Genomic DNA, 27,421 nt, shown 5'->3' on the forward strand with positions numbered 1-27,421 from the left:
ATACAAACTAAGAATTATCATTCTAGAGCATATAATGCTATTTCTGGCCTCATGACCTCACTAGATTTAGTTGACATATGGAGATTGCAAAATCCAAAGCAAACAAGATATACATGGAGATGAGGAAATCAGGCTAGCAGAATAGATTATTTCTTAACATCATTTTCTTTGACTCCAAAAATTAATAAAGTCGAGATTAAAGAGAGATTTAGGTCAGATCATCATCTTATAACCTTGAGCATTTGTACCACAACGTTTCATAGGGGTCTAGGATACTGGAAATTAAATCAGAAGCTATTGAAGGATAAAGAGTTTATAGATACAACAAACAAATTCATAAAAGATTTCTTTGTAGTGAATAATGATACAGCGGATCCTTTGATTATATGGGATGCTTTTAAATGCACCTTAAGGGGACACTGCATTCAATACAGCTCAAGGAAAATTAAAAATCGTTTGGAGACAGAAAAAACATTGATAGCTGAGATAGAAGATTTAACAGAACGGGTAGACAATAATACAAATGTGTCACAAGCTCTACTGGACAATCTTGAGCACAAGGAAAGAGAGTTAGAAAGACTATGTGCAGAGAAAGCCAACGTATCATATTTGAGAAATAGAATAGAATGGATGGAAAATCGGGAGAGATCAACCAAATACTTTTTACATCTGCAGTATAAAAACACTGTAAAGAAAAATGTTTTGAAGCTTGTAGTAGGAAATAAAATCATTGAAAAACCAAATGGAAATTTTGCTGGAACAACATAATTATTTTTCAAAATTGTACTCCTTTCAGAGCCCACCAGAGGATTTATTGCCTCAAAATACTAGCCCCAATTCTCAAGACGATAATACCATAAAGTTAACAGAGAAAGAAAAAAATCTTGTGAGGGACTTATTACGCTTGAGGAATTACATCAAAGCTATTAACTCCTTTGAAAAAAGGTAAAAAGTCCAGGAGCCGATGGCATACCTGTAGACTTTTATCAAACCTTCTATGAGTCTGTTAAAACACCTTTGCTGAACACCTTCAACTGGTCATATAGCAAAAAAACAACTTACAGAAACTCAACAGGAAGGTTTAATCTCACTATTATTGAAACAAGATTCAGGTGGAAGGTATAAAGATCCCACTACTCTAAAGAAATGGACGCCAATCACACTACAATGTAACGATGCTAAAATATTAGCCAAATGTCTTGCAAACAGATTAAAACTAGTACTGCCCAATATTATTCATCCAGATCAGTGTGGCTTCTTACAGGGTCGATCTATCAGTGACAGTATTAGACAAATAATTGAAATAATTGAATATTATGACTCAACAAAAACCCCTGCTTTCATTTTTTTTTTTTTTGCTGACTTTGAGAAAGCTTTCGATAAAGTACATTTGGATTTTATTTATAAATGTTTAGAATATTTTAACTTTGGAGACTCTTTAATCAGTGGGATAAAAATAATGTATAGTAATCCAAAGTGTAAAATAATAAACAATGTTTTTTTTCTGAAACAATTAAGCAATATAGAGGATTGAAACAAGGATGTCCACTGTCTGCGTATCTATTTATTATAGCTATAGAAATCTTAGCACAAAAAGTAAGAATGAATAACAACATAGAAGGTTTGAGAATAAATAGTTTGGAATCAAAAATATCAATGTATGCGGACGATGTATACTTTCAAAATCAACCAAATGTTGCATCCTTTACTGCATTAGTTAAAGAGTTGAATAACTTCTCAGTAATTTCCGGACTAAAACCTAACTATGATAAATGTACTGTGCTGCGAATTGGATCTCTGAAAGGTACAAAATTTAATATCTATAGTAATCTGCCCACTAAAATGGTCAGATGGCCCAAATAGATGTCCTTGGTATACATATCCCTAAAGACATGGACCTTATCACGAAGGAAAACTTTGATAGAAAGCTACATACAGTCGACAGAAAATTAAAAGTTTGGGGAATGACTAACTTAACTTTATATGGAAAAAATAACAGTGATAAATTCCTTAGTGATTCCTCAGTTTATCTATATCATCATGTCATTACCTACCCCAGGAGAGGAGCTGTTTAAAAAATATGAGCAAAATGTGTTCAATTTCATATGGGGTTGGAAGCCTGACAAAATTAAAAGAGCTTATCTGTATAATGATTACAAACACTGTGGACTTAAATTGTTAAACCTTAAGGCACTCAACTTTGCACTAAAAGCATCCCTTATACCAAAATGTATCTTAAATCCGCAGTGGTTTTCAGCAAAATTATTGAGGTCTGCTCATCCTCTGTTCCACAAAGAACTCTATCCTTACCTCCAGTTAACTGTTTTTCAGTTCACTATATTAAAGAGAAAGTCATTTCCATACTTATCCGGCTTTTTGGAAGAGGCCATAGTCAGTTGGTTTCAATACCAATATCATCAACCAGAGTGAAGTTATGAAATCCAGAGCCAAGTGTTGTGGTATAATAGAAATATTTTGATTAATGATCACCCTATCTTTATTGAATCAATGTTTGAAAAAGGAATATTATTTATAAATGACCTCTTGAATAGTGGGGGCGAAATCAAGACTTATGATGAATTTAAAATAGTATACGGTAATGTTTGTGACCTTTTTACATTTAATCAACTCTGTGCAGCTATACCTCAGATCTGGAAAAGGACGCTATTATTATGTACAAAACAAATGGCGTGTTACCCCTACATTAAAGACACAACATGGATGTATAAGACAAAAATAAACAAGAAAATATATCAGTTATACATGCAACTTAAACACATTTCTGCTGCACCAGTAGCTATCCAGTCAAAATGGGGGTATTTGTTAGACAAATGTATCCCATGGAGGAAAGTATATGCATGTATTTACACAACTTCTTTTGATGTCTCCATTAGAATTTTACAACTAAAACTAATCTACAAATTCTTACCTACTAAGAGAATGCAAAAAAAAAAAATGGGGCATCCAACAATGTGACATATGTAGATTGTGTGAGGAGGAAGAGGAGTCAGACATTCATTTATTTTGGTATTGTAAGGAAGTTGCATTATTTTGGATTAAAGTTGAAAAGTGGATCTCAGTCTACAAATCAAATTTCTATAGTTGTCCTTTATCTATAATGTTTGGTGATTTAAGGGATGATGAAAAAAAGGAAAAGACCTGAACAACATCATCATTACGATGGGGAAAGCATTTATATTTAAAGCTATAAAAAAACAACAGTTAAACACTGAACATTTCAAAATGTTTTTGAAACATCAGTGGGTTCTTGAGAGGGATGTTAATAGAAATAAAGAACAGAATATCATTTTTGAGCATAGGGTGGGCTACTTTGAGTCAGGGTTAGGATTGGAGTTAAACAAAATTAATTAATAAGTAATGTCGATAAAAGGTCAACTAAAGGGATGTAAATATGTCCTTTTTTTTTTTTTGTCTGTAAAATAGAATAGATAACTGTGTAAGCGAATGTGTCTAAGTGGATATCTATATGTAAGCGGGTGTGGATATAGACATATGTATATACTGTATGTGTGTGTGTGTGTGTGTGTGTGTGTGTATCTACACACGTAGTCAAAATTGTTGGTACCCGTCCGTTAAAGAAAGAATAAAAAAACCCAATGGTCACTGAAATAACTTGAAACTGACAAAAGTAATAATAAATACAAATTTACTGAAAATGAACTAATGAAAATCCGACATTTTTTTTTAATTTAGGTTCAGAATCATTTAAAAAAAAAAAAACTAATGAAACTGGCCTGGACAAAAATGATGGTACCCCTAGAAAAGATTGAAAATAATTTGACCATAGGGACACATTAAACATTGGTATCATGGTGTGTGCCACACTGAACATGGACCACAGAAAGCTAAGGAGAGAGTTGTCTCAGGAGATTAGAAAGAAAATTATAGACGAGCATGTTAAAGGTAAAGGCTATAAGACCATCTCCAAGCAGCCTGATGTGTTTAGGCAGTTGATCGCCCACTAAAATACCCAAGAAATTTGTCCCATTAATAATTCTTTTTCTAACAATGCTAGTTAGTTCTATAGTATTCATAGTGTTTTAGTAGTAGTCCATGAGCAGTTGTCTCCTGTTTGAGCCAAAGTGGACTTAATGGAAGACGACCCCGGAGGACACCAAATCATAAAAAAGTGAGACTGGAATTTGCCAAAATGCATATTGACAAGCCACAAAGCTTCTTGGAGAATGTCTTTTGGACAGATGAGACAAAACTGGAGCTTTTTGGCAAGTCACATCAGCTCTATGTTCACAGACGCAAAAATGAAGCATCCAAAGAAAAGAACACTGTACCTAATGTGAAAATGCAAGAGTGGCGTTAGGAAAAGCGTCCTCTTCAAAAGTTGTGAAGTTTGGTAAACACGACCTCAGCTGAATGCTGACTATATACACAAAGTGTAGGTAAAACACCCCTACTATGAGGGGGGAGTTAATGACATCTCATGAATACGCATGGTTGACAGGGCTTGAGGTTGCCCCATTCACACTACATACATTTTTTTTTAAAAAAAACTACTTCCCTTCTCACACCATTTGTCCTGGATACATGTTAATATCGACTACGAACAACACTAACCCATACACCCTCTCACAAACAAACATACGGTTACAGGATCCACAGGAGGGGGTCTTCTTTTGTTATGGAGCAACTGATAACACCTTAGGGATCCAACTGACTTTTTTATCTGAATCAGGATCATCAGTATGGGTCTTCTGAGCCAAAAGCAAACGGGCAAAAAACATTTGGTCACAGGAACCAGGGGTTTGTTTGAACTTTTAATGGTACTGTAATAAAGACACATATTGGGATACAACTGTATTTTTTAACTGAATCAGGATCCACAGGAGGGGGGTCTTCTTTTGTTATGGAGCAACTGATAACACCTTAGGGATCCAACTGACTTTTTTATCTGAATCAGGATCATCAGTATGGGTCTTCTGAGGCAAAAGCAAACGGGCAAAAAACATTTGGTCACAGGAGCCAGGGGTTTGTTTGAACTTTTAAATGGTACTGTCATAAAGACACATATTGGGATACAACTGTATTTTTTAACTGAATCAGTATCCACAGGATGGGGTCTTCTTTTGTTTTGGAGCAACTGATAACACCTACATCAGACACCTTTGGTCAGTTACCAATAATCAACAACAGCCCTAGGGTTACCAACAAGATCACCAGGGTCACCAGTGTGCGCGTGCTTCCCCACACACACACACACACACACACACACAGCCACATACACACACATACAGACAAATTACACGCACATGCACACACACACGCACACGCACGTGCACACACGTGCACGCGCATTTCACATGCACGCGCAAACGTACCCTTCTATTACTACTGTTGTTGCAGCAGTTTTTGGGTTGATACCATTTGTTCCACAGATTTGGTGCTAAATTTAACCATTTTTTTACCACTGGAGAATTGATCAAAATTATCAATAATCCCTCCAATACCACATTAAGACACCCAGACCTTGAGGAACACCATAGAAAAAGCCCCTTATTGTCAATCTAATAGGGAAAGCCATCCATCCTCTGAATGCTCTAGGTCTCTAATTTGATCCATCCATCCTCTGAATGCTCTAGGTCTCTAGTTTGATCCATCCATCCTCTGAATGCTCTAGGTCTCTAGTTTGATCCATCCATCCTCTGAATGCTCTAGATCTCTAGTCTGATCCATCCATCCTCTGAATGCTCTAGGTCTCTAGTTTGATCCATCCATCCTCTGAATGCTCTAGGTCTCTAGTTTGATCCATCCATCCTCTGAATGCTCTAGGTCTCTAGTCTGATCCATCCATCCTCTGAATGCTCTAGGTCTCTAGTTTGATCCATCCATCCTCTGAATGCTCTGGGTCTCTAGTTTGATCCATCCATCCTCTGAATGCTCTGGGTCTCTAGTTTGATCCATCCATCCTCTGAATGCTCTAGGTCTCTAGTTTGTGGCTATAACGTTTCATGAGGCTGTGATTATCCTAGAGGTCACCACAGGTCATTATATACAGTGAGGTCAATGAAATGTCTCCTATGGGGACTAACATCATCACACATGAATACAGTTGGGCTCATTGGATCCACCAGAGTCTCAGCTTTACAGTGAGACCCAATTTATGGAATTCAAGACTGTTTAGGGACCCCAGTATGCAGAAATATTCAGATATACCATTTTAGAATAGGAGACAACAACACATTTATACTGCATGTGATTATCATAACATATTACAGATCGTACTATAGCGAAGGCATGAGCCGCCCTGTTCTGCCTCTGATTGGCTTAACCTGATATTCTTACCCTAACCCTAACCAATCTCACTCCTTATGCCTAAATCTAACCTATCCAACCAACATAGGCAATGAGTACTAGTCAATCAGAGGCAGAGTAGGGCGGGTAATGCTTTTGCTATAGCAGGATTCATAATTTAGCACTGAAACAGTTCTTTATATCTGAAATAAAGAGACACCCTGCTGTTCTGATGTTTAGGAGGCAGAAATATAAACTGCTTTGCTTTGTGGTTCTTTCTTTTAGTTCCTGTTGGGTGTTGGTCGAATCATCTCCTGCGCCGCCAGTCAATGCTGATACACATCATGTTTGACCGTGAAGACTTGTGACGGGAGAACGTCGAAACCTGTGTGAGCCTCTCTGACCCACTGTTAGCAATCACTTCTAAAGTAAAGTACATCTGTGCTCAACCGTGCTTTCAGGAACTGTATAATCAATACATCTGGAGCTTTAAGGGCACCAAACAGTGGAGCTAACACTTTAAGAGTGTCTGGCAATTCCAGTTAACATAACCGTATCACAGTTTATTTAAAAGATGGTAAATAGTAATGGTAAATGCTACACATGTCCACTTTGGCTAAAAATGTTCCGTCTTGGAGCAGTCTAATTGCTGATGGCCAGTATTCACGGTGCAGAACTGAATCAGATGCACCTAAAGAGAAACTCTGTCCAACTGCATGTTGTCATTCTCATTTTTCTTCTAGCTTCTCAGTCTGCTTCCATTAAAACACAGCCCAAGAGCATCATGGGAGGCGTGGCGGTTGACGTGGGTGCAGAGGGGGTGAAGGCTCCAGATGGCGGTTGGGGCTGGGTGGTGCTGGCCGGCTGCTTTGTCATCACAGGTTTCTCCTACGCTTTCCCTAAAGCGGTCAGTGTCTTCTTCAAAGAGCTGATCAGGGAGTTTGGGGTGGGATACAGCGACACTGCCTGGATCTCCTCCATACTGCTGGCCATGCTCTACGGCACAGGTAGGCTGCTGCTGGCTGCTACAGCACATACAGCCAGCGTCGGCGTTAGGGGCGGGCCTTGGGGGTCCAGGCCCGTCCAAAAAGGTCACTGTGCCCCCTCAGCTGAATTCTCTCCTGATAAAAAAACTAAACTGGAATAACAGCTAGTCTATAAGTAAAATGAAGTCATACAGTTTGGTAAGGGAAGGACTTAACAATGCAATGCAAAATAAAGCACAAAACAGATAGTTTTGCATTTCGGAAACAACTAGGACATGTACTTCGGCTTGATTACATTGTTGTCTATTGGAGTGTCCTAACTGGCCGCGAGCAACACGGCGCTGCACAGCTCGGCGCGACGTCTTATCTGAACTTGTGTCGGACACCCTGTTCCTATTTTTTCCTGTCACTCACATTGAGAGGAACGGCTGATTAGTTTAGATAAAATGAGCCAGGAAAACCGGGTCAGTTGTCCTGGATGTAAATGAAGATATTAACTTGATTATTGACACTTTTAGCACAAACATTGACGCTCACAGTTATATGCATAGTGTTCACTAGTGAAACTTTATTACGAGCTACCTGTCAAAAAATATAACAGCCACCTCACTAATGGCTCAGATAAAACACGAACACACAGCACAAAGAGACAACTTTGGAAACTCTGTGAAATATGAACCGTCACTACAATATTTCAGTAAGAAGCCTCGTTTTGATCCGCTCCGTTTGTCATGTGGGTTTTTTTAAATCTAGCTCAACAGAAAAAAACTGAGCGAAAGTAGGCCTACAAATCTGATGCATTGAAGGACCAAGAGAGTAAAAAGCATCCTGTGCTCCTCTTACATCTTACTTCTTCTACTGTTTGGATTATTTTATTCAGTATTGTGGAATAAAACAACGGACTAATGTTACGTTATACAGCAGGCTGAGCAGGGACAACAACTGGTGAGAGAAACATCCACATTTAATATCTTTATTAACTTAAATTGTAATTATGAAGAAATCCGTCAGACTGTTAGATTAATGTGTTGTTTAACTCCCTGTTTACTGGATCTCCTGTCTGTGAGCGCATTTTGAACCTGGCACGAGCAAGACGCACGGCGTGCCTGAGGAGTTATCTGTAGCTCCAGTACCTCCTCAATTCACTACAGAAACCATAATAAGGTGGCAGCTGGCTGGAGAAGATCCCTAGATAACAACCTACCTGCTGTTGGCTATATCGTATGTTATTATCAGTAAATATCACAATATAAAACGCGTGTTTTCTAATAAAAAAGTAGGCTACAAACGTAGGAAGATAACAAGTACTACTAACCCATCTATGAAGTGGTTCCGTCTCCAGCTGCAGTCTGATCTGGAGCTCACAGCTGATATGTACATGGTTTGTTTACATGACGTAACAGAAGTGCATTTTAAACGTATTCAGTGTGGACAGAGAGCGTCCGATGCGTGATGTGGCACGATAGTCGGACGCTCTCATCCAGTTAGGACACGGTGTTAGTTTATAACCTCATTTTGTGGACATAACAGCATGTGTATGCATGCGTGCGAGCCTGTGCGCACAAGTGACAGTATGTATACACCTCTCTGTCAGTTTATTACTTTCATGAAACATGATAATGTTAAATATACACTTAATAAAGGCTATATGAGGTGAAAAAAGATGCCCCCTGTCAAAGCTGATTGCCCGTCCGCCCCTAATACTCTGGCGCCGAATCTGCATACAGCACAATGCACACACCACAAACAGGAACTATGGAATGCAGCCCTGCAGCTAGAACAGTTCAGTCAGTAGAGAGCAGCTCTCTACCAGGTGTGTCTGCAGCGACCACTGCTGTAATGTCTGAATGCAAACCACAACTGCCCCTCCGTCGAGACCACAACCGTTTCAGATGTGTTTTTTCACGTCTCACGCAACAGATACGTTCTCATTTGAATCTCTGCAGCTGTCTGCAGCGGCTCTGTGCAGCTCTACTGTTCACTGTGTAACGCTTCATGTTGACTGTTTAACACCTCCTCTGTGTCCCGCTGTGTGTTTAGATCTGGTAGGGTCATGTCTAGATGGTGACCCGCAAATTACCAAATCTAGCAAAAACTTGCAAAGACTTTTGTGAGACTCCCGAATGCCTGATGACCTATCATAACCTTAACTATTCCAGCTCAATGCCTAACTTTATTCAAGGTCAATGTCTGACCTTAAAGGGACTATTTGTAACTTTCAGAAATGCTTCTTAACAGCGACACCTGTGGCCGTGAAATCAACGAAAGTCAGTGTCGAGCTCGCGCTTGCTCACTCTAAATATACCTGAACGAGCATCGCTCAAAACAGTGAGACGACACACGTCAGCTAAAAGCACAATATCACTCTATATTTCAGCTGCTTGGCAGTAATGTTAGCTGACCAGACGAAGGTCTCTCCATGAATCACTGCTGATCCTAGTGTTGGCTTTTCCTGCCTCAGCGGGGCTCTGCAGCGTGTCTCTGCCTGCAGCCGGAGAGAGCAGAGGAGACACCGGCACGCGGTCGGTAACGAGAGGGTAACATAACTCTCTGAAGAGCTCCGTCACTTCACAAGACACGGGAAAGCTCTGTTGGTCTGGAGGAACTGCAGAATTATTTCTGCACAAACGTCACCTGTGCATTCACTAGATATTCTCAGAGCTAAACTCTTCTGCAGTGTGTAGTGAGCGCGCGTTCACGTCTAGAGGTGGAGCGAGACAGCGAGGACGCGCGCGCATTCTGAGTGAAGGAGAGCATGCAGCGGAGACGAGGCTCCAGCCACACGCGAGCGCGCATATGCGAACGCGCATGTGTGACGACCCGCTACATTTATGCGCGTACAAAGTTACAAATAGTCCCTTTAACTATTCAAGGTCAATGTCTAACCTTAACCTTTCAAGGTCAATGCCTGACCTTAAAGGGACTGTTTGTAACTTCTTACACGTATAAATCAGCCGGGTCGGTGTCCCATGCGCGCTCGCATATGCGCTCATGAGTCGTGTGTCTACGCTGTTCAGACAAGACTCCAACACAAACTACACGGAAGCACCAAAACCACAAAGTTGTATCTAGTGAAGCCCGTCTTGCAAAACAGTGTTGGCCGCAGTTGGAGGACGCAGGGGAGACCAGGGCCAGAGTCTCTGCTGTACTCTGCTCCTCTGCCTGCTTGCCTTCACTCAGCTCGCTCCACCTCACGTGCATGTGCGCACACTACACACTGCAGAAGAGTTAGTTTAGATCGAGAATATCGAGTGAATGTTCAGTGGACGTTTGTGCAGAAATAACTGCTGCAGCTCCTCCAGACCAACAGAGGTTTCCCGTGTCTTGTGAAGTGATGGGGCTCCGCAGAGAGAAACGTTATCGTCTCCGACCAAAACTCCGGTGTCTCCCCTGTTCCCTCCGGCCGCGGTCGGGAGGCTGAAGCAGGAAAAGCCAACACTAGGATCAGCATTGATTCATGGAGAGACCTTCGTCTAGTCAGCTAACATTACTGCCAAGCAGCTGAAATATAGAGTGATATTGTGCTTTTAGCTGACGTGTGTCGCCTCACTGTTTCGACGGATGCTCGCTCACATTCAAGTAGCCCGTGCACACGGGCGAGCGCGAGCAACAGGACGCTGACTTTTGTTTACTTAACGGCCACAGGTGTTGCTGTTAACAAGCAATTCTAATTCTTACAAACAGTCCCTTTAACTATTCAAGGTCAATGCCTAACCTTTAACTATTCAAGGTCAATGCCTAACCTTAACTATTCAAGGTCAATGTCTAACCTTAACTATTCAAGGTCAATGCCTTACCTTAACTATTCAAGGTCAATGTCTAACCTTAACTATTCAAGGTCAATGCCTAACCTTAACTATTCAAGGTCAATGTCTAACCTTAACTATTCAAGGTCAATGCCTAACCTTAACTATTCAAGGTCAATGCCTTACCTTAACTATTCAAGGTCAATGCCTAACCTTAACTATTCAAGGTCAATGCCTAACCTTAACTATTCGAGGTCAATGCCTAACCTTAACTATTCAAGGTCAATGCCTTACCTTAACTATTCAAGGTCAATGCCTAACCTTAACTATTCAAGGTCAATGCCTAACTTTAACTATTCAAGGTCAATGCCTAACCTTAACTATTCAAGGTCAATGTCTAACCTTTAAGTATTCAATGTCAATGCCTAACCTTAACTATTCAAGGTCAATGCCTAACCTTATTCAAGGTCAATATCTAACCTTAACCATCTCTTGAGAGTTTCCCAACTCACGAGTTACGTTCTACCCTCTGTTCGCTGTTAGCTGTGTTAGCTGTATTAGCTCCATTAGCTGTTAGCTCCGTTAGCCAAACACATCGTAGGACTCTGCTGCCCACTGACTGCTAGCTCTGCTCCAACCAACATGAGAAGATGCGCTCCGTTGTGGTCAGAGGTTCACTTTGTCATTTGCTAAGCAATAGTTATACATACTTAAATACATTCATATTTACATACATACATTTATATATGTAATTGTCTTTCCTAGTCAGTCAATAAAATATGTTTTCAAAAGGTGTGAATCACCACAACCACCAGAGATCCTTGAGCATACAGTTATAAATGAGCACAGAAACATTAGGCTGATGGGTCCAACGTAATGGGAGATTAGCTGTGGACAGACAGACAGACAAACATACACACGACTGAAAACATGATCTCCTGGCATAATGATAAACACTCCCTTTGTAAACCTTATTTCCAATTTTTGTTTAGACTGAGTTTGAACATCTTACAATATTATGAAATCCAACACAACACTACCACAATCTATAGTCCATTGCTTAGTTCATGGTCTGGTCTTCATGGTCTCACTATACTTCTGAGGACTCTCCACTGACTATTTTAATTCACTTTCAACTATTTTAACAAGCATGATGACTACTCAAACAGCAAATCAAAATACAGACAAAGCTAATACTCAATAATAATATCAAAGGAATAGTTAAACATTTTTGGTAATACTACATATTTACCATACAGACCTGACAGTGGTATAGATCTTTTCATCTAACTCTCGGCAAGTAAATAGTCGGTGGCTCTGAAAAAGTGGAAATATCTTGGAAGTTAAATGTAAGTTTTGTCCTTGCATGGACTGTCCTCTGGCTTGCACATTGAGTTCCCTCTTATTCTCACCGTATTCTCAAGGAAATTTCAACATAACAGTCTGAATTCTTTTGGGAAATATGCGTGTTTACCCAGAGTCAGATGAAAAGATCAATATCAACTTCCCCAGCAGTCTTATTTACCTGCTGTATCTCTCAACTAATAGAAGTTATCTTTTTATCCAGGTCCTCTGTGCAGTGTGCTGGTGAACCGCTTTGGCTGTCGTCCAGTGATGATGGTAGGCGGCCTCTTCGCCTCTCTGGGAATGATCCTGGCCTCTTTCTCCACCAGCATCATCCACATCTACCTCTCTACCGGGGTCATTACAGGTCTGACTGTCTGCTGAACGTTTGGACTGTAACATCTGACTTCTAACACACCTACACCTACCTCGGGCTCACATCAGTCCTTACATGCTGACATTAGCATATAGTGTTTTAGTATGTGAGAAATCTATTTTTTTAAAGCCTCTCAGGAGAATTTGAGGGTGTAGTGACCCTTTCAAAATAAAATATCAACGCATATCACACGGGTGTATATAAACCCATTAGAGGCAGACCGACCTCTTGAACTTACAAATCAACACATTCTCATTCCCAACGCATCCGCCGCTTGGTCAGTGTCCCTCGGCATCGGAGACCGACACATGGGGTATTCCTCTAACGTTACTTTTAGACGAAATAGGGACGGCGTGTCAATATACATTCGTTACATGCATAGTGTCCTTTCAAAATAAACTTCTGTTTTCACAGGAAGTTAGGTTTAGGCAACACAACCACTCAGGTAGGGTTAGGAAATAGTCGTGGTTGACATTAACTTCACTGACTAGAGACTCACGGGACTGATGATACCGAAGATACCGACGAGTCACGTTATTAACAACTGACATGACAAAATAAATCAACGTTACTTAGTTACACACCGAACAGCGGTCTCCTGATTGAAAGTCTTGTGTTTGTTTGTCCCACACACCCTGAGCTGACTCTGATGCTATTAATACTACGTCACTTGCTCTGACCGTCAGAAACGCCATGGGTGGATTTACTTTAATTGAAAACCCGGTTCTAAAGGGGTTAAAGGATGCCTCTGTGCGGTTCTGATGCCAAGGGGCGCTGCTCAATCTGCGGTATTTGATGAGCTGGGAGTGAGACCGGGTTGTACGATTCCCTGTTTGTACCAAAACAATAAATCTGGTGGGGATAGATGGTTACATTTTTTGAATAAAGAAAGTCAAAGAATATAAGAAGCTGTCTTTCCTTTGCTGCAGGTTTGGGGTTAGCCCTTAACTTCCAACCATCTCTCATTATGCTCAACCGCTACTTCAGTGAGAAGCGTCCTCTGGCCAATGGGCTATCAGCAGCAGGAAGCCCCGTGGCCCTGTGCTGCCTGTCGCCACTGGGCCAGGTCCTCCAGTACCAGTACGGGTGGAGGGGGGGCTTCCTCATCTTGGGTGGCATTCTACTCAACTGTTGTGTGTGCGGGGCTCTAATGAAGCCTCTGGTTGCCCCCAAGACGCTCAAGTCTAAGGACCCGGAACAGGACAACGAAGAAGGACCAGAGAAGAAGAATAAGCCCAAAGCCAAACTGCTGGACTTCTCTGTGTTCAGAGACTGTGGCTTTCTCATCTACACGGTGGCGGCGTCCATCATGGTGCTGGGGCTGTTTGTGCCTCCAGTGTTTGTCGTGAGCTATGCTAAGGAGCTGGGGAATGAGGACACCAAATCGGCTCTGCTGCTCACTATCCTGGGCTTCATTGACATGTTTGCACGCCCAACATGTGGTGTGATTGCCGGACTGAAATGGGTGCGGCCTCGTTGCGTCTACCTCTTCAGCTTTGCAATGATCTTCAATGGAACCACTGACCTGGTCGGATCACAGGTAGGTGAATGATTTCTCCTTATGAACTGGAACAACGTGTCCGCATACAGCGGTTCCTATATCTTACAAAAAGTTATTCCTCATTTTTCTTGTGTTTTTCTATGAATGTCCAGCAACATGTGTCAATTTGCGCTCGTTACATGCGTACAGTCTTTTCAAAATAAACTTCCGTCTTCACAGGAAACAACTTGGCTAAGGTTAGGCAACAAGATGACTTTGTTAGGTTTAGGAAAAGATCAGGGTTTGGGTTAAAATAACTGTTGCTTTAGTACAGAAGTTACGTTACAAATAGGTCAACGTTGTCTTCTGGTTTCACGCGGGTCACCAACACCGGTCTCCTGGCAAAAGTCTGGTGTTTGTTGACCCACCCTTCCACCCCGACCTCCTCCCTACACGGCGCTTGTCGCATATATACTTCCTGCTTCACGATTACGTGGATTCCATACAAATTAACTTTGTGGGATATACGAATTACAGTGTATTACTTTTCGTAGGAATAGCTATGAAGAGTGTACAAGAACAGCCTTTTGCTCGTCCTTCACAATGCATTTCATATTTGTTCCCAGGCCAACGACTATACATCGCTGGTGGTCTTCTGCATCTTCTTCGGCATCTCCTACGGCATGGTGGGTGCTCTGCAGTTTGAGGTTCTCATGGCAATAGTTGGTACCGAGAAGTTCCCCAGTGCCATTGGCCTGGTCCTGCTCATGGAGGCCATTGCTGTGCTGGTGGGGCCACCTGGTGCAGGTCAGTCAGCACAAAGACTAAAGTACCTCATTGATTTTAAAGGTTTTTGCTGACAGTAGTAATGCTATTGAGCCTTTCTTGTTGCGGCTCCAGGTAGTACTGGAGAAATGATTTGTTGTTACATCTAGAGGAATTAATTAACACTTACCCGTATGGCTATTCCATCTACTAACAGGCCACAATATATACTCAGTGCCATCCATTGCCAACACCAAAGAAATGGTTTGGGCCTACCTGAAACCTGGTGAGCTCCCGAGGTGTCACCTCCCTCGACTGGGTGGTGGGAGCCGGTCCCCAACTGTGCACTTATACTGCTCACAGCTCGCCGTTGGTTTCAGTTCATAAGATAAGATATTCCTTTATTAGTCCCGCAGGGAAATTTGTAATGTACAGCAGCAAAGAGGATAGAGCAAAAAACAAGAAGCATCAGCTAACACAGTAAAAAAAAGAGCTAAACAAAGTGAAACAAAATATGAACCATTTAGATAGAAGAAAGTATAAAAATAGGAGCAGTATATACAGTTTTGACAAAAAACATACTATTAAAAAAATTTGGAAAAATTATATTGCAGTGAGAATGAAATTAAATTCCACCTGAAATTATTGCACAGTATGAAGTACACCTGAGTAGTATTGATATTGCACATAATATAATGTCATAATACAGTATAGTGCAGTTCTTGTCAGTTTTTGGTGTGTAAGTGGTCTACTAGCAGCAGTGCTGGTTGTGGTCTACTAGGAGCAGTGCTGGTTGTGGAGTCTGAGAGCTGCAGGAAGGAAGGACCTGCGATAGCGCTCCTTCACACACTTTTTGTGGAGCAGCCTGTCGCTGAAGGAGCTCTCCAGTGCTGAGATGGTGTCCTGCATGGGGTGGGAGTCGTTCCCCATGATGGATGACAGCTTAGCCTCCTCTCTCCCACCACCTCCACTGTGTCGAGGAGGCATCCCAGGACAGAGCTGGCCTTCCTAATCACTCTGTCGAGTCTCTTCCTGTCCGCAGCCGAGATGCTGCTGCCCCAGCAGACCACTCCATAAAAAATGGCTGATGCCACCACAGTGTCATAGAAGGTCTTCAGGAGTGCCCCCTGCACTCTAAAAGACCTCAGTCTCCTGAGCAGTTAGAGTCTGCTCTGGCCTTTCCTGCAAAGTGCAGGTTAGGTTAGGTTAACATCTAAATGCAGACAGAAACTAAACCAAAATACTTCAGAGATGAGGGGTTATCATTTATTGTCAGTCACGGTCCGGTCTTGACAAAATGAGATTCTCAGCCGTGGAAATGTCTCTGATCGACACCCTAGTACATTCAGTTACACACAGATGAAGAGGCATGTTCCAGGACACCACATTTTTCATTTCAGTCAAAGGCAGTTACATTTCCTGTAGCTAGGTTAAACCATAGACTGTATAAAAGTGGACGTAGTCACCGTGACATCACCCATGGGTTTATTGACTACCGTTTTTAAGCCTTGAGTTTGGCATTTACTGTACTGTACTGCTAGCTAGCTAGTTTAGTTAGCAAGGTGCTTCTGTTATTCATGTTAACTGTGATATTAGTTTGGATGTTAATTTTAGCTAGCGAAAAACAGAAACAAAATGTGCCTACTGGAAACAGCCGACTCCTTAGAGTGTCTTTTAGTGCAACTGAATGCTCAAAATTGACGTGGTAGCGATGCCGTGGTAGCGACTCCATGGTAGCGACTCAATGGTAGCAACGCTGTGGGACACCGTGGTAGCGATGCTGTGGTAGTGATGCTGTGGTAGCGATGCAGCGGTAGCGATGTTGTGGGACAGCTAGGTAGCGATGCTGTGGTAGTGATGCTGTGGTAGCGATGCAGCGGTAGCGATGCCATGTTAGTAATGCCATGGTAGCGATGTTGTGGGACAGCTAGGTAGCGATGCTGTGGTAGTGATGCAGCGGTAGCGATGCAGCAGTAGCGATGCCATGGTAGCGATGTTGTGGGACAGCTAGGTAGCGATGCTGTGGTAGCAATGCTGCGGTAGCGATGCAGCGGTAGCGATGCCATGGTAGCGATGTTGTGGGACAGCTAGGTAGCGATGCTGTGGTAGCAATGCTGCGGTAGCGATGCAGCGGTAGCGATGTTGTGGGACAGCTAGGTAGCGATGCTGTGGTAGCGATGCTGCTGTAGCGATGCTGCGGTAGCGATGCAGCGGTAGCGATGCCATGGTAGCGATGTTGTGGGACAGCTAGGTAGCGATGCTGTGGTAGCAATGCTGTGGGACACCGTGGTAGCGACTCCATGGTAATGATGCTGTGGGACACCGTGGTAGTGATGCTGTGGTAGTGATGCTGTGGGACACCGTGGTAGCGATGCCGTGGTAGCGACTCCATGGTAGCAACTCAATGGTAGCAACGCTGTGGGACACCGTGGTAGCGATGCTGTGGTAGCGATGCAGCGGTAGCGATGCCATGGTAGCGATGCCATGGTAGCGATGTTGTGGGACAGCTAGGTAGCGATGCTGTGGTAGCAATGCTGTGGTAGCGATGCAGCGGTAGCGATGCCATGTTAGCGATGCCATGGTAGCGATGTTGTGGGACAGCTAGGTAGCGATGCTGTGGTAGCGATGCAGCGGTAAGGATGCCATGGTAGCGATACCATGGTAGCGATGTTGTGGGACAGCTAGATAGCGATGCTGTGGTAGCAATGCTGCGGTAGCGATGCAGCGGTAGCAATGCCATGGTAGCGATGTTGTGGGACAGCTAGGTAGCGCTGCTGTGGTAGCGATGCTGTGGTAGCGATGCTGCGGTAGCGATGCAGCATTAGCGATGCCATGGTAGCGATGTTGTGGGACAGCTAGGTAGCGCTGCTGTGGTAGCGATGCTGTGGTAGCGATGCTGCGGTAGCGATGCAGCGGTAGCGATGCCATGGTAGCGATGTTGTGGGACAGCTAGTGAAGGAACTGGCCTTCTACCTCCGAGAGGTCAAGGCCCAGTTACGTGCTGGTTAATCTTGTGTGACAAAGAGAATTTCCAAACAGACGGGTTAAAGCATAATAATACAATTTATTCCGAACACTTAATGTTGCATAAGTAAAATAAAAGAGTTTACAGATATCTGGATCCAACCTACATGTCCCTGACAACATACAGTGCATGGGTCAGTTCGTGAAGTCTGAACCCCGAGCTATCCCTGATCCAGCCTATTCATGGTTTACACAATATTAATATTCATGAGCTTATGGCACGTGATGTTTCTGCTGCATGTCTTCTTCTTGGTTATCTCTTTCTGACTCCTTCCTCCCTTTGGCCTTGAAAAAAGAACAGAGCATGCCATCCTCCCTGTCCTCGCAAACACTTCACACACAACAAATCCAACAATCAGGTTATTGCAGGTCATTGTAAGCACTTTTGTACATAATAAATCCAACAGACCCTCTTTTGAACTTAACTAAGTTCACCTACAGATAATGTTACATACAGATATATTTATTATAAGCATAGATAATGTTATGTACAGATGTATTAATTATAAGCATCATCACACAACCTCTTCAGGATCAACATCTTCACTATCCCCCACCATTTCCAGGAGACCCTGTCTCTCCGCTTGGAACATGGCCATCTGATAAGAAGGAGGTGCATCCGGATGCTTTCGTTGCACAGCAGAAATAATCACGCGCTCAGTGAGGTGGCGAATACATGGAATACAGCAACAACCGCATAATACTAAGCATGCACACACAGCAAGGATTGAGGAGAATAGAGATACCACCATGGACTTCCATTTCCCAAAGGTACGGTCTAACCAGTCGTTAATGGGGCTGTTGATACCTGAGTCATCGTGCATGGATTCAGACAGCGTCCGGAGCCCCTCTAGCGCCTTAGTTACAGTCCCGTCCGGCGCTGTATTGTTAGGGATGAAAATACAACATGAGTCTTGGAACATTGAGCATACACCGCCTTTCTCTGCCAGCAGCATATCTAATGCCATTCTATTTTGGATCACCATCAGTGACGTAGGAGCCATTTGTTCAGCTAGTCCGGCAATTGCATCACGGGTTAGATTAGTCAAACGGAGAACATTATAGTGGATGTAGTTAATGCGGTCAACATTTTTGTTAGGAGTGATAGGGATCAGAGCACTTATTATAGGTATGTTTTCAAAACCTGCAGCTATTTGGTCAGCTAGTTTATATTCATTAGGGGAGCTACCTCACTACATCATTCTTTATAATCTTGGTTTAGCCTTCCCCCCCCTTGTAGCCCACTCCTTCCACCCTGCTTCTGAGTGAAAGCATTGTCTATTGTTAAAGAGTTACTTGCGATTAGCCAGTTTTAGCAGAGTGCAGAGGCGAGGATGATAAGTAATGTATCTAAACTAGTACAGTCTGTGCTTTCCCAGGTTATTCAGATTTATCTGAGTACACAAACTCTACACAAGGGTCATGGTATTTTCTCTCACATTCCCTAAAACATTTAAAATACATGACAAATCACATGAAGAAAGTTTGTACAGAAGAACGAGGACAAGAGAGGTAAACACAAATGCTACAGCAAACGCTACTAGCAGTTTGCCGTACTGCATGATGCTTCTAGTTTGTTTTCCTGCGCGCAACTGAAAAACTTTTATCTGGGTGATCCTATTTTATACTGGTTTGGGAAAGGAAGTGAAATTTCTCTCTGGTGGATTCTCCCCACCCCTGGTTCCTCTTTTTATCTATTTTAGCATTTATTCTAAGCAACAAGTTTTAATACAATGTGATATATAATGTTTTTCAAAAACCACCTAGATGAGTCCACCTAAACAACCATGTTAGCCTGATTTAACTGTAAATACAGGCAAGACCTTGTAACCTTCTTTCCCTTATGTGTATCTCATCACAGTCACAGTTTATACAGTATATGAAAAATAAAAAATTATACGTGACCCTCTTTTCACGTAGCCTGGGCTCCTTGTGGGGCTGCCTCCTCTGCTTCAGGTCCTGTCCTGCTGCTGGAGCACTGTGTTAGGTGCCACCAGTTGAGTCCTTTTCCTGCGAGCTGCACAGCTGTTGCAGTTCTGGCCAGAACCTTGTGTGGGCCTGTCCAACGTGGCTCCGACCACTTCCTCTTTAACACCTTCAACCAAAGGTGTTCCGGGGGTCCGGGGTCAGGTCCTGGAACGTCCTCTGTGACAGGGGTGACAGGTTTGTCACCTGTATAGGAGAGAGCTGACACAAGAGCATTAACCTTCAAATAGTATGGTCTGTAACCGAGGTCAGGAAGGGGAGAGGGGTTTTGGGACGGCCCTGGGAAAGGTCGGCCACACGTAAGTTCAAATGGTGTGAGTCCTGTTGACCGATTGACCGAGGCTCTGATGCCTATCAGTGCAATGGGCAGGGCTTCAGTCCAAGGGAAGCTTAGTTGTGCGAACGATTTTTAGCAGCTTTAGCTTGATGGTCTGATTAGCCCGTTCAACTTTTCCCTGCGATTGTGGGCGGTACACAGTGCCAAATTTGTGTTTTAGTCCCAGAGCCTTTTCAACAGATTGCAGGTCTTTATTTTTGAAATGTGAACCATTATCTGACCTGATCAATTTAGGAAACCCATGTTTCGGAATGTACTCATTCACCAGACATTTAATGACTGATTTTGCGTCCTCTTTTCCCGTAGGGTAGGCCTCAACCCAACGTGAAAATGCGTCCACAATTACTAGGAGGAATCTTTTCCCCCCAGCCCTTACTCCCATATCTGTGAAATCCATAAAGATTTCCTGTCCCGGGGCAGTGGGAGAAGGATGTTTTCCTGCCCTAGGAGTGATGGTAGGTCTGATGTTACATGTACTACATACGTCACACTTAGTCAAGAAGTCAGTTATAGTAGCATGTTTCCGGGGAATCCACCAGTGGCGGAGATCTCGTAACATCTGTTTGTGGCTTTTATGGTCAAGTCCATGAGTCTGAGTCAATATTGAGGACATCCAACAGGGGGGCATAACTATTTGATCTCCGTTATACCATATACCATCAAACTGTTCTATAGCTCCCTTATCTTCCCAGATGGTTCGTTCTGCTGCTGTGGCAGATTCCTGAGCTTGTATGATGGAGAGATCAGTTATCTCAGAACCGAGATCTGCTGTGGTCATGACCATCATAGTAGGTAAATACCCTGCCGCCTTTTTAGCGGCTGCATCCGCTGCTTCGTTTCCTATACTCTCTAAGTCAGTGCCCTGACTGTGTCCTTTCACTTTGATCACAGCTACCCTCTGTGGTAACTGGATTGCTTCCAACAACTCTTTCATCAACTCCTCATGAGCCATAGGTTTATTCTGACTAGTCTTAAAACCCGCTTGCACCCAGCCAGACATATCTCTGTGAATTGCATTGCACACATACGCAGAGTCTGTGAAAATATTCACTGCCTTCCCTTCCGCTAACCGCAGAGCACAAACTACAGCCGTAAGTTCTGCTGCCTGAGCAGATTGTTTCCCATCAAGAGGACCGTGATCGAGAGTACATGGTTCCTCTTTTGCTGTATTCATAGACACCACAGCATAACCTGCTTTTAACCCTTCGGTGGGATGACGGAAACAGCAACCATCTGTAAATAAGCTAAGGTCAGTTTCCGTTAAAGGGGAGTTTTCTAAGTCCAGCCTTAGTTTTACAAAGGGCAGCGATTTTTCTGCACAGAAGTGCTTCTCGCCATCAGTCATATTGTCAGCCATATTACAGCCCTCATGTACAAAGGAGATGTGTGGTTTCGAGAGTACTTGTAAGATCTTGGTCTGTCTGAGGGGGGTGAGAGTGAAACAGGAGGATGTGACATATGTTACAGTGCTGTGAGAGGTCAGAATCTGTAGAGGATGGTGCATGACTATATGACCTACTTTGTCTACAATTTTTGCCAGAGCAGCTGCATATCTGACACAGGGGCTGGCTCTCTGTTCTTGTGTGTCTAGCAAAATGCTACAATAGTACAATACGTTCCTATCTCCTCTGTGTTTCTGATATAAGACACCATGGGCTGTACTAAGCTGCTCTGAGACATCCAGATGGAATGGTTGAGAGTAATCTGGGAGAGCGAGTGCTGCGGCCTCTGCCATTTCCTGCTTGAGGTGGATAAACACCTCCTCGGCCTCTGTAGACCATTCTAGCTCAGCGGTGAGATTTCTCATTCCAGCCATGGTTACCATTTGTCTGAGTAACTGAGTGTCGCCTGCATAGTTAGGGATGTATTGTCTTGAATACCCAGTCAGCCCTAAGAATGATAACATCTCTTTTACTGTCTGTGGTTTCGGATGGTGGAGTATTGAGTCACGATGAGCTGGAGACATTGCGGTGCCCTTTGCTGACACCATTCTACCTAGGAACGAAACTTGTGTGCGGCAACACTGAAGTTTTTCCTTTGAGACTTTGTAACCGTAGTTATGTAACCTCAATAACAATGCATGAGTTAGTGACAGGCATACCTCAGCCGAGGGTGCGGCCACTAACAAGTCATCTACATATTGTACAATACAACACCCCTCAGGGAGTTCAAGGCCGGCTAAGTGAGTTCTCAAGGTTTCGTTAAAAATAGAGGGGGAGAGTATAAACCCCTGTGGTAACACATTATATGTCAGCCTTTGGCCTTCATATGTAAATGAGAAAATGTCCTGTAAATGATCTGCTAAGGGCAGGCAAAAGAAGGCGTTAGCCAAATCTATACATGTGAAAGATGTATGGGCTGGGGTGAGCTTTGAGAGAGCAGAGTGGGGGTTCGGTACTGGTGTAACAGGAGTCAAAACCAGCTCATTGATGGCTCTTAAATCATGAGCCATTCTGTATGAGCCGGAGGGTTTGATTACTGGCAAAATGGGAGTGTTCCACTGAGAGTAAGATTTTCTTAATACTCCCGCCTTTATCAGTCCTTCAATCGTAGGGGAGATACCCTGGGCTGCTTCCACTTTATGCTTATACTGAGGTCTCCAGATAGGGCAGTAAGTATTCATCTCGAAAGTTACCGGTTCCATGCTGCACCTGCCAACATCAAAGGGGCCCGTAGACCACAGTGAGGAAGGGAGAGCTGCCAACATGGAAGTGGCTCCTTCACCATCTAACATCTCCCTACCGTGGTGGCGTGTTAGTAACTCATGTTTGCAAATACCTGACACTGCATTGTAAAAGGAGAGTCGATATATGTTAGAGGATGGTGAGATTGAAACCCCCAAAAGGGAAGTGGGAACCCAGTCTGTCAGAGCGACTGCTGCTTTAACCATGGGGCCTAAGTCTTTAGCCTGATGTTTTGGAGCTATGGCTAGGGACACATGGGGAACAGCTTCTTCTGACATGCGATACCATTGTTCTTGTGCTGGGGTTAGTTTTACTGCGGCTGCTACTCCTGCTGGTGCTATATAAACATCTCTTACTCCTATCCCCCAGGTTGTATCTAACAGGTTGTTCTGTTGGAACTCATCTTGATACGTAAGATCATTATTTCTGTCATAATTCAGAGTGCAGTGGGAGGATCGGTAACAGGGAGGTAAGGGTGTAGAGCCCTAATCCATGGTTGCCACATGTTTAAAAGTCAATCAGAGGGTTTCTGTCGGCTAGCAGGGCCCAATTCATGTCTGCACAGGGTGGTGGGGCATCAGGTGGAGATATCAGGACTACAACATGCACAGGCGATCAGCACTGGAGGGGGAGGAGCACACCATTTCTTCCTCCTCCGGGGGAAACTCACTATCACAGCTTCTGGTGAACAATGTACAGAAGCCCCCAGTGCTGCCAAAACATCTCTTCCCAGGAGATCCGTGGACAATCAGGTGCATACAAAAGGGGTGCTCCATCACCTGTCTCCCAGCCGGACAGGAAGGGGAACATTAAAAGGCAGTCTTTGTTCAGTGCCGGAAAATCCAAACCGAAACATAGTGAGAGGAAAGGGAACACATAGGTTTCAGGCTAAGGTGGAGTAATGTGCTCCCGTATCCACCATGAACCCTCTTCGTTTTCCATTCACTGTCAACTGGAGACAGGGCTCTGCCAGCCCCTGCTCCTCCATCTCCGTCGGGCACCCCTTGGAACATTCCTGGTGTATATGGACCAGGTGGAGGTCCCTGCGCAGAGTACCCGCTGTATGCCTGCATTGGAGCTAGCTGTTGGTTTGGTGGAGTCTGGTATTGTTGGCTGATATGACTGCTGTGGAGGCCCTCTCATCTGCTGTTGTTGTTTCTGAAGACAGTCACGTGCCCAGTGATCCGGGGCTTCCGCAGATGAAACACTGCCTCCTCTTGGTTGGGCAGACCCCCTCCCCCTGCCTCCTCCTCCTCTCCCTCTGCCTCTAATTCCGGCTTCATGATAGGGGGCTGCTGATATGGGACAGCTTGGTAAGGAACATGATACTGGGGTTTGATATATAGCCTGTGGCGGGCCCTGCAGTGGATAAGGATTCTGTGGCGGGGCTGGAGCTGGTGTTACAATTTGAGCCATCTGGGTATCTTTCTCTTTCCCTCCCTTTTTCTTATCTGTTGCACGAGTCCGTGCATCTGCCAACTGTAATTTAGTCAACTGAGCTAACCATCTCTTTTAATGACTCATTTCCTCTTCCTCTTCCTTGGTTTCTGCATCCTGATGATGGCAGAAATGTGTTTCCCATCTTGATGATTTGCCCCTGCCATATCTGGATTCTCTTGCCTCTTTCTCTTAACTCCTTCCGGAGCAGTGTTTTAACAGAGCTATTCTGAACGAGGCGCTGTGATTCTTTATCTGGGTTCACGCCCCGTAGCCCCCGCCCACTCTGTCTTGCTCTTTCTATGAACGTGCGTCCACTCTCCCCGTTCTTAATCTTAAACACCAAGCTGTGGAGCTTACCCGCTGGTAATGGATACTTTTGTCTAATAGCATTAACCGAGGAGGGTAGCGTAGGGGTTAAGGGGGCTCCTATCTAACACCTGGGCTGTTCCGGCCGCTGCTTCTAATTCGTTTCAGTGCTCCAGATCCGAAACCGAGAAAACCCAAATAGCCCTGAGATCACCCATACTAAAGTCTTCCCTCGGGTCTTGTTATACAGGCTCGTGAGCCACACTCCGCCTCCCTCTTGAATTCCTGGAGGAGCTCACTCAGTGCTTGAATGTCACCTAAAGTGAACGGCTGATACTCGTCTCTACAGTTGCTTTTTGGCCACAATGGGAAACATGCCAACGCACTGACTCCTCTGTTTGTCACCTTTGTCTTCGTACTTTCCATAAACTTACGTGACCTAGTTTTGGGGGGTGTATATGGTTCTCGCCTCTTCGTCCCCACCCTCCGCGTCTTCTGTGTATCCTCTTTTGGAGTGCGTTCTCATGGTTCCCTCTATAGTGATAGGAATGTTTTCGTCTTCATCATCATCACCCTCCTCTACTGCTCTACTAGCCTCGTCATCAGTGTCCTCATCTACCTCTCCACTAGTGTGGACATCATGATACTCTGCACGGGATCTCTCTGTGTCTCTCTCAGTTCTCTGCATCCATCACCTATGTCCGGACCTCTCTGTGTGGGGTTTAGGGGTAGATTGAGCTCTCCTTCTTACGTCTCCATTAACGCAAGTCTGGTGGTAACATGGCTTGTCTTAACCTGTACTGTTCAGCCCTGATCTCTCAGTTCTTTCCCTTAGCCTGTCTATTTCTCTGGCTACATCAGACATACTACCCTCCTCTGAGGGCTGAACCTGCTCCTTGTTCTTTTCTATTTCCTCTTCATAGTTCCAAAGTACCACACCTAACACTTGAAACATGGTGCCATACTTCGTTTGTATGATCACGGTCCTGTGGGGTTGGTAACCAGGACTAGGGGTAGGAGGAGGATAAGGAGGGGGGGTTGGGGATGTGGGCCAGGTGGGTACTGCTGATGGAGGGACATGTAATGTGGTGGCTGGCTAGTATGTGGGTTTGGTGGTGGGGGTGCGCTAGGACTGGGTGAGGGTTTCACTAGTGGTTTTGCTTCAGCGGTTTTTGCGTGGGTGGCTTTCGTCTGGCTGCCTAAGGCTGATAGTGTAGCCATCTGTATCACATTATATTTTACCATTTACTTGCCAACTCGTCTTCTTTCTTCCTCAATTTCCTCCTTACAAACATATGTCCCTTTTCTTTGTCTTGTCTTGCTTGCAGCAGCTTTCTATGAACCACCTGTATTAATGCTCTCATCACTGCATGAATTTGGCTTCACTTCCCGTGCTGGAAAATGCCCTTCCTTCACTGTCATGTTATACCACTCATCTAGGTCATTGAGTCTCTTTATTTCTAGTCTTGGGATCAAATGTACAGATTACATTGTACCTGACTTTAGCCCATTGCTGTCCAAATGATAAACGGGGAGGCCCACAGCCACCCCGTTCCTCACAGTCTTTGTCAAATTCTCCGTCCATTCTGTCCAGTACTATTTCACACAGGTTTATTCAGTTTATGACAGTAACTAGATTCAGAGTAAATGGGTCAGCTATGTCCCCTCGCTGTGATCCTACCAACATAAGCTTCTACTGGACACTTTGATGTTCCAGCGATGTTGGCCCAGTATCAACAGTAAGTTTTATTTTCCTCTGAATACTAGTTATTAATGTACACTCATACAGGCGCTCCAAGCGCTATTTTTACTAAACTCTATGTCCTAGACGTTACTAAACACTAGCGCTCCAGCGCACTACTCTAGCGCTCCAAGCGCAGCGTTCCAAACGCTTTACAGAAAGTCTTTTACTTTTGCAACATTTATCACTACAAGGAGATTCAGCACAACATAGAGATAATTTAGAGTAAGCCAATATGCAGAGTTCGATACAACAGGTTCTGCTTACCTTTAAGATTTCAGGGATCCCTTCTCTCTCTCTCGCCGATCTGTCCGTCCTTTGGACACGCTTCTCAATGCCGAAGATCACGTCGGGGTCACCAATTGAAGGAACTGGCCTTCTACCTCCAAGAGGTCAGGCCCAGTTACTGTTGGTTAATCTTGTGTGACAAAGAGAATTTCCAACAGATGAGTTAAAGCATAATGATTGCAATTTATTCCGAACAATCAATGTTGCATAAGTAAAATAAAAGAGTTTACAGATATCTGGATCCAACCTACGTGTCCCCTGACAACATACAGTGCATGGTCAGTTCGCGAAGTCTGAACCCCGAGCTATCCCTGATCCAGCCTATTCATGGTTTACACAATATTAATATTCATGAGCTTATGGCAGGTGATGTTTCTGCTGCATGTATTCTTTGTTATCTCCTTCTGGCTCCTTCCTCTCTTTGACCTTGCAAAAGAAGAACAGCACCTGCCTCCTCCCTTTCCTCACAATCACTCTAATCATACAAATCCCAACAGTCAGGTTATTGTAAGCACTTTTGTACATAATAAATCCAACACTAGGTAGCGATGCTGTGGTAGCAATGCTGTGGGACACACGTGGTAGCGACTCCATGGTAATGATGCTGTGGGACAACCGTGGTAGTGATGCTGTGGTAGCGAGTGCTGTGGG

At 43.8% G+C, this 27,421-nt stretch overlaps 1 protein-coding gene and 1 long non-coding RNA gene across 2 annotated transcripts in view; one reads left to right on the plus strand and one right to left on the minus strand.

Annotated features, from left to right (window-relative positions):
- si:ch211-234h8.7 (uncharacterized protein LOC561627 homolog) overlaps positions 1-27,421 on the plus strand; it is a 47,295-nt gene that overhangs the window by 12,186 nt on the left and 7,688 nt on the right. The window contains 5 exon segments of the mRNA XM_037791239.1: positions 6,553-6,656; positions 7,011-7,274; positions 12,567-12,710; positions 13,649-14,259; positions 14,826-15,006. Coding sequence (XP_037647167.1) covers positions 7,052-7,274; positions 12,567-12,710; positions 13,649-14,259; positions 14,826-15,006 — 1,159 coding nt within the window. The 5' untranslated portion in view covers positions 6,553-6,656; positions 7,011-7,051.
- LOC119501132 lies at positions 4,695-5,041 on the minus strand. The gene is made up of 2 exons (XR_005209763.1): positions 4,920-5,041; positions 4,695-4,844 (listed from the first exon to the last, which is right to left on the minus strand). It is a non-coding gene; the product is annotated as an uncharacterized LOC119501132 (long non-coding RNA).

The sequence above is a fragment of the Sebastes umbrosus genome, chromosome 14 (assembly GCF_015220745.1).
Source record: "Sebastes umbrosus isolate fSebUmb1 chromosome 14, fSebUmb1.pri, whole genome shotgun sequence".
In the NCBI taxonomy this organism is placed as follows: Eukaryota; Metazoa; Chordata; class Actinopteri; order Perciformes; family Sebastidae; genus Sebastes; species Sebastes umbrosus.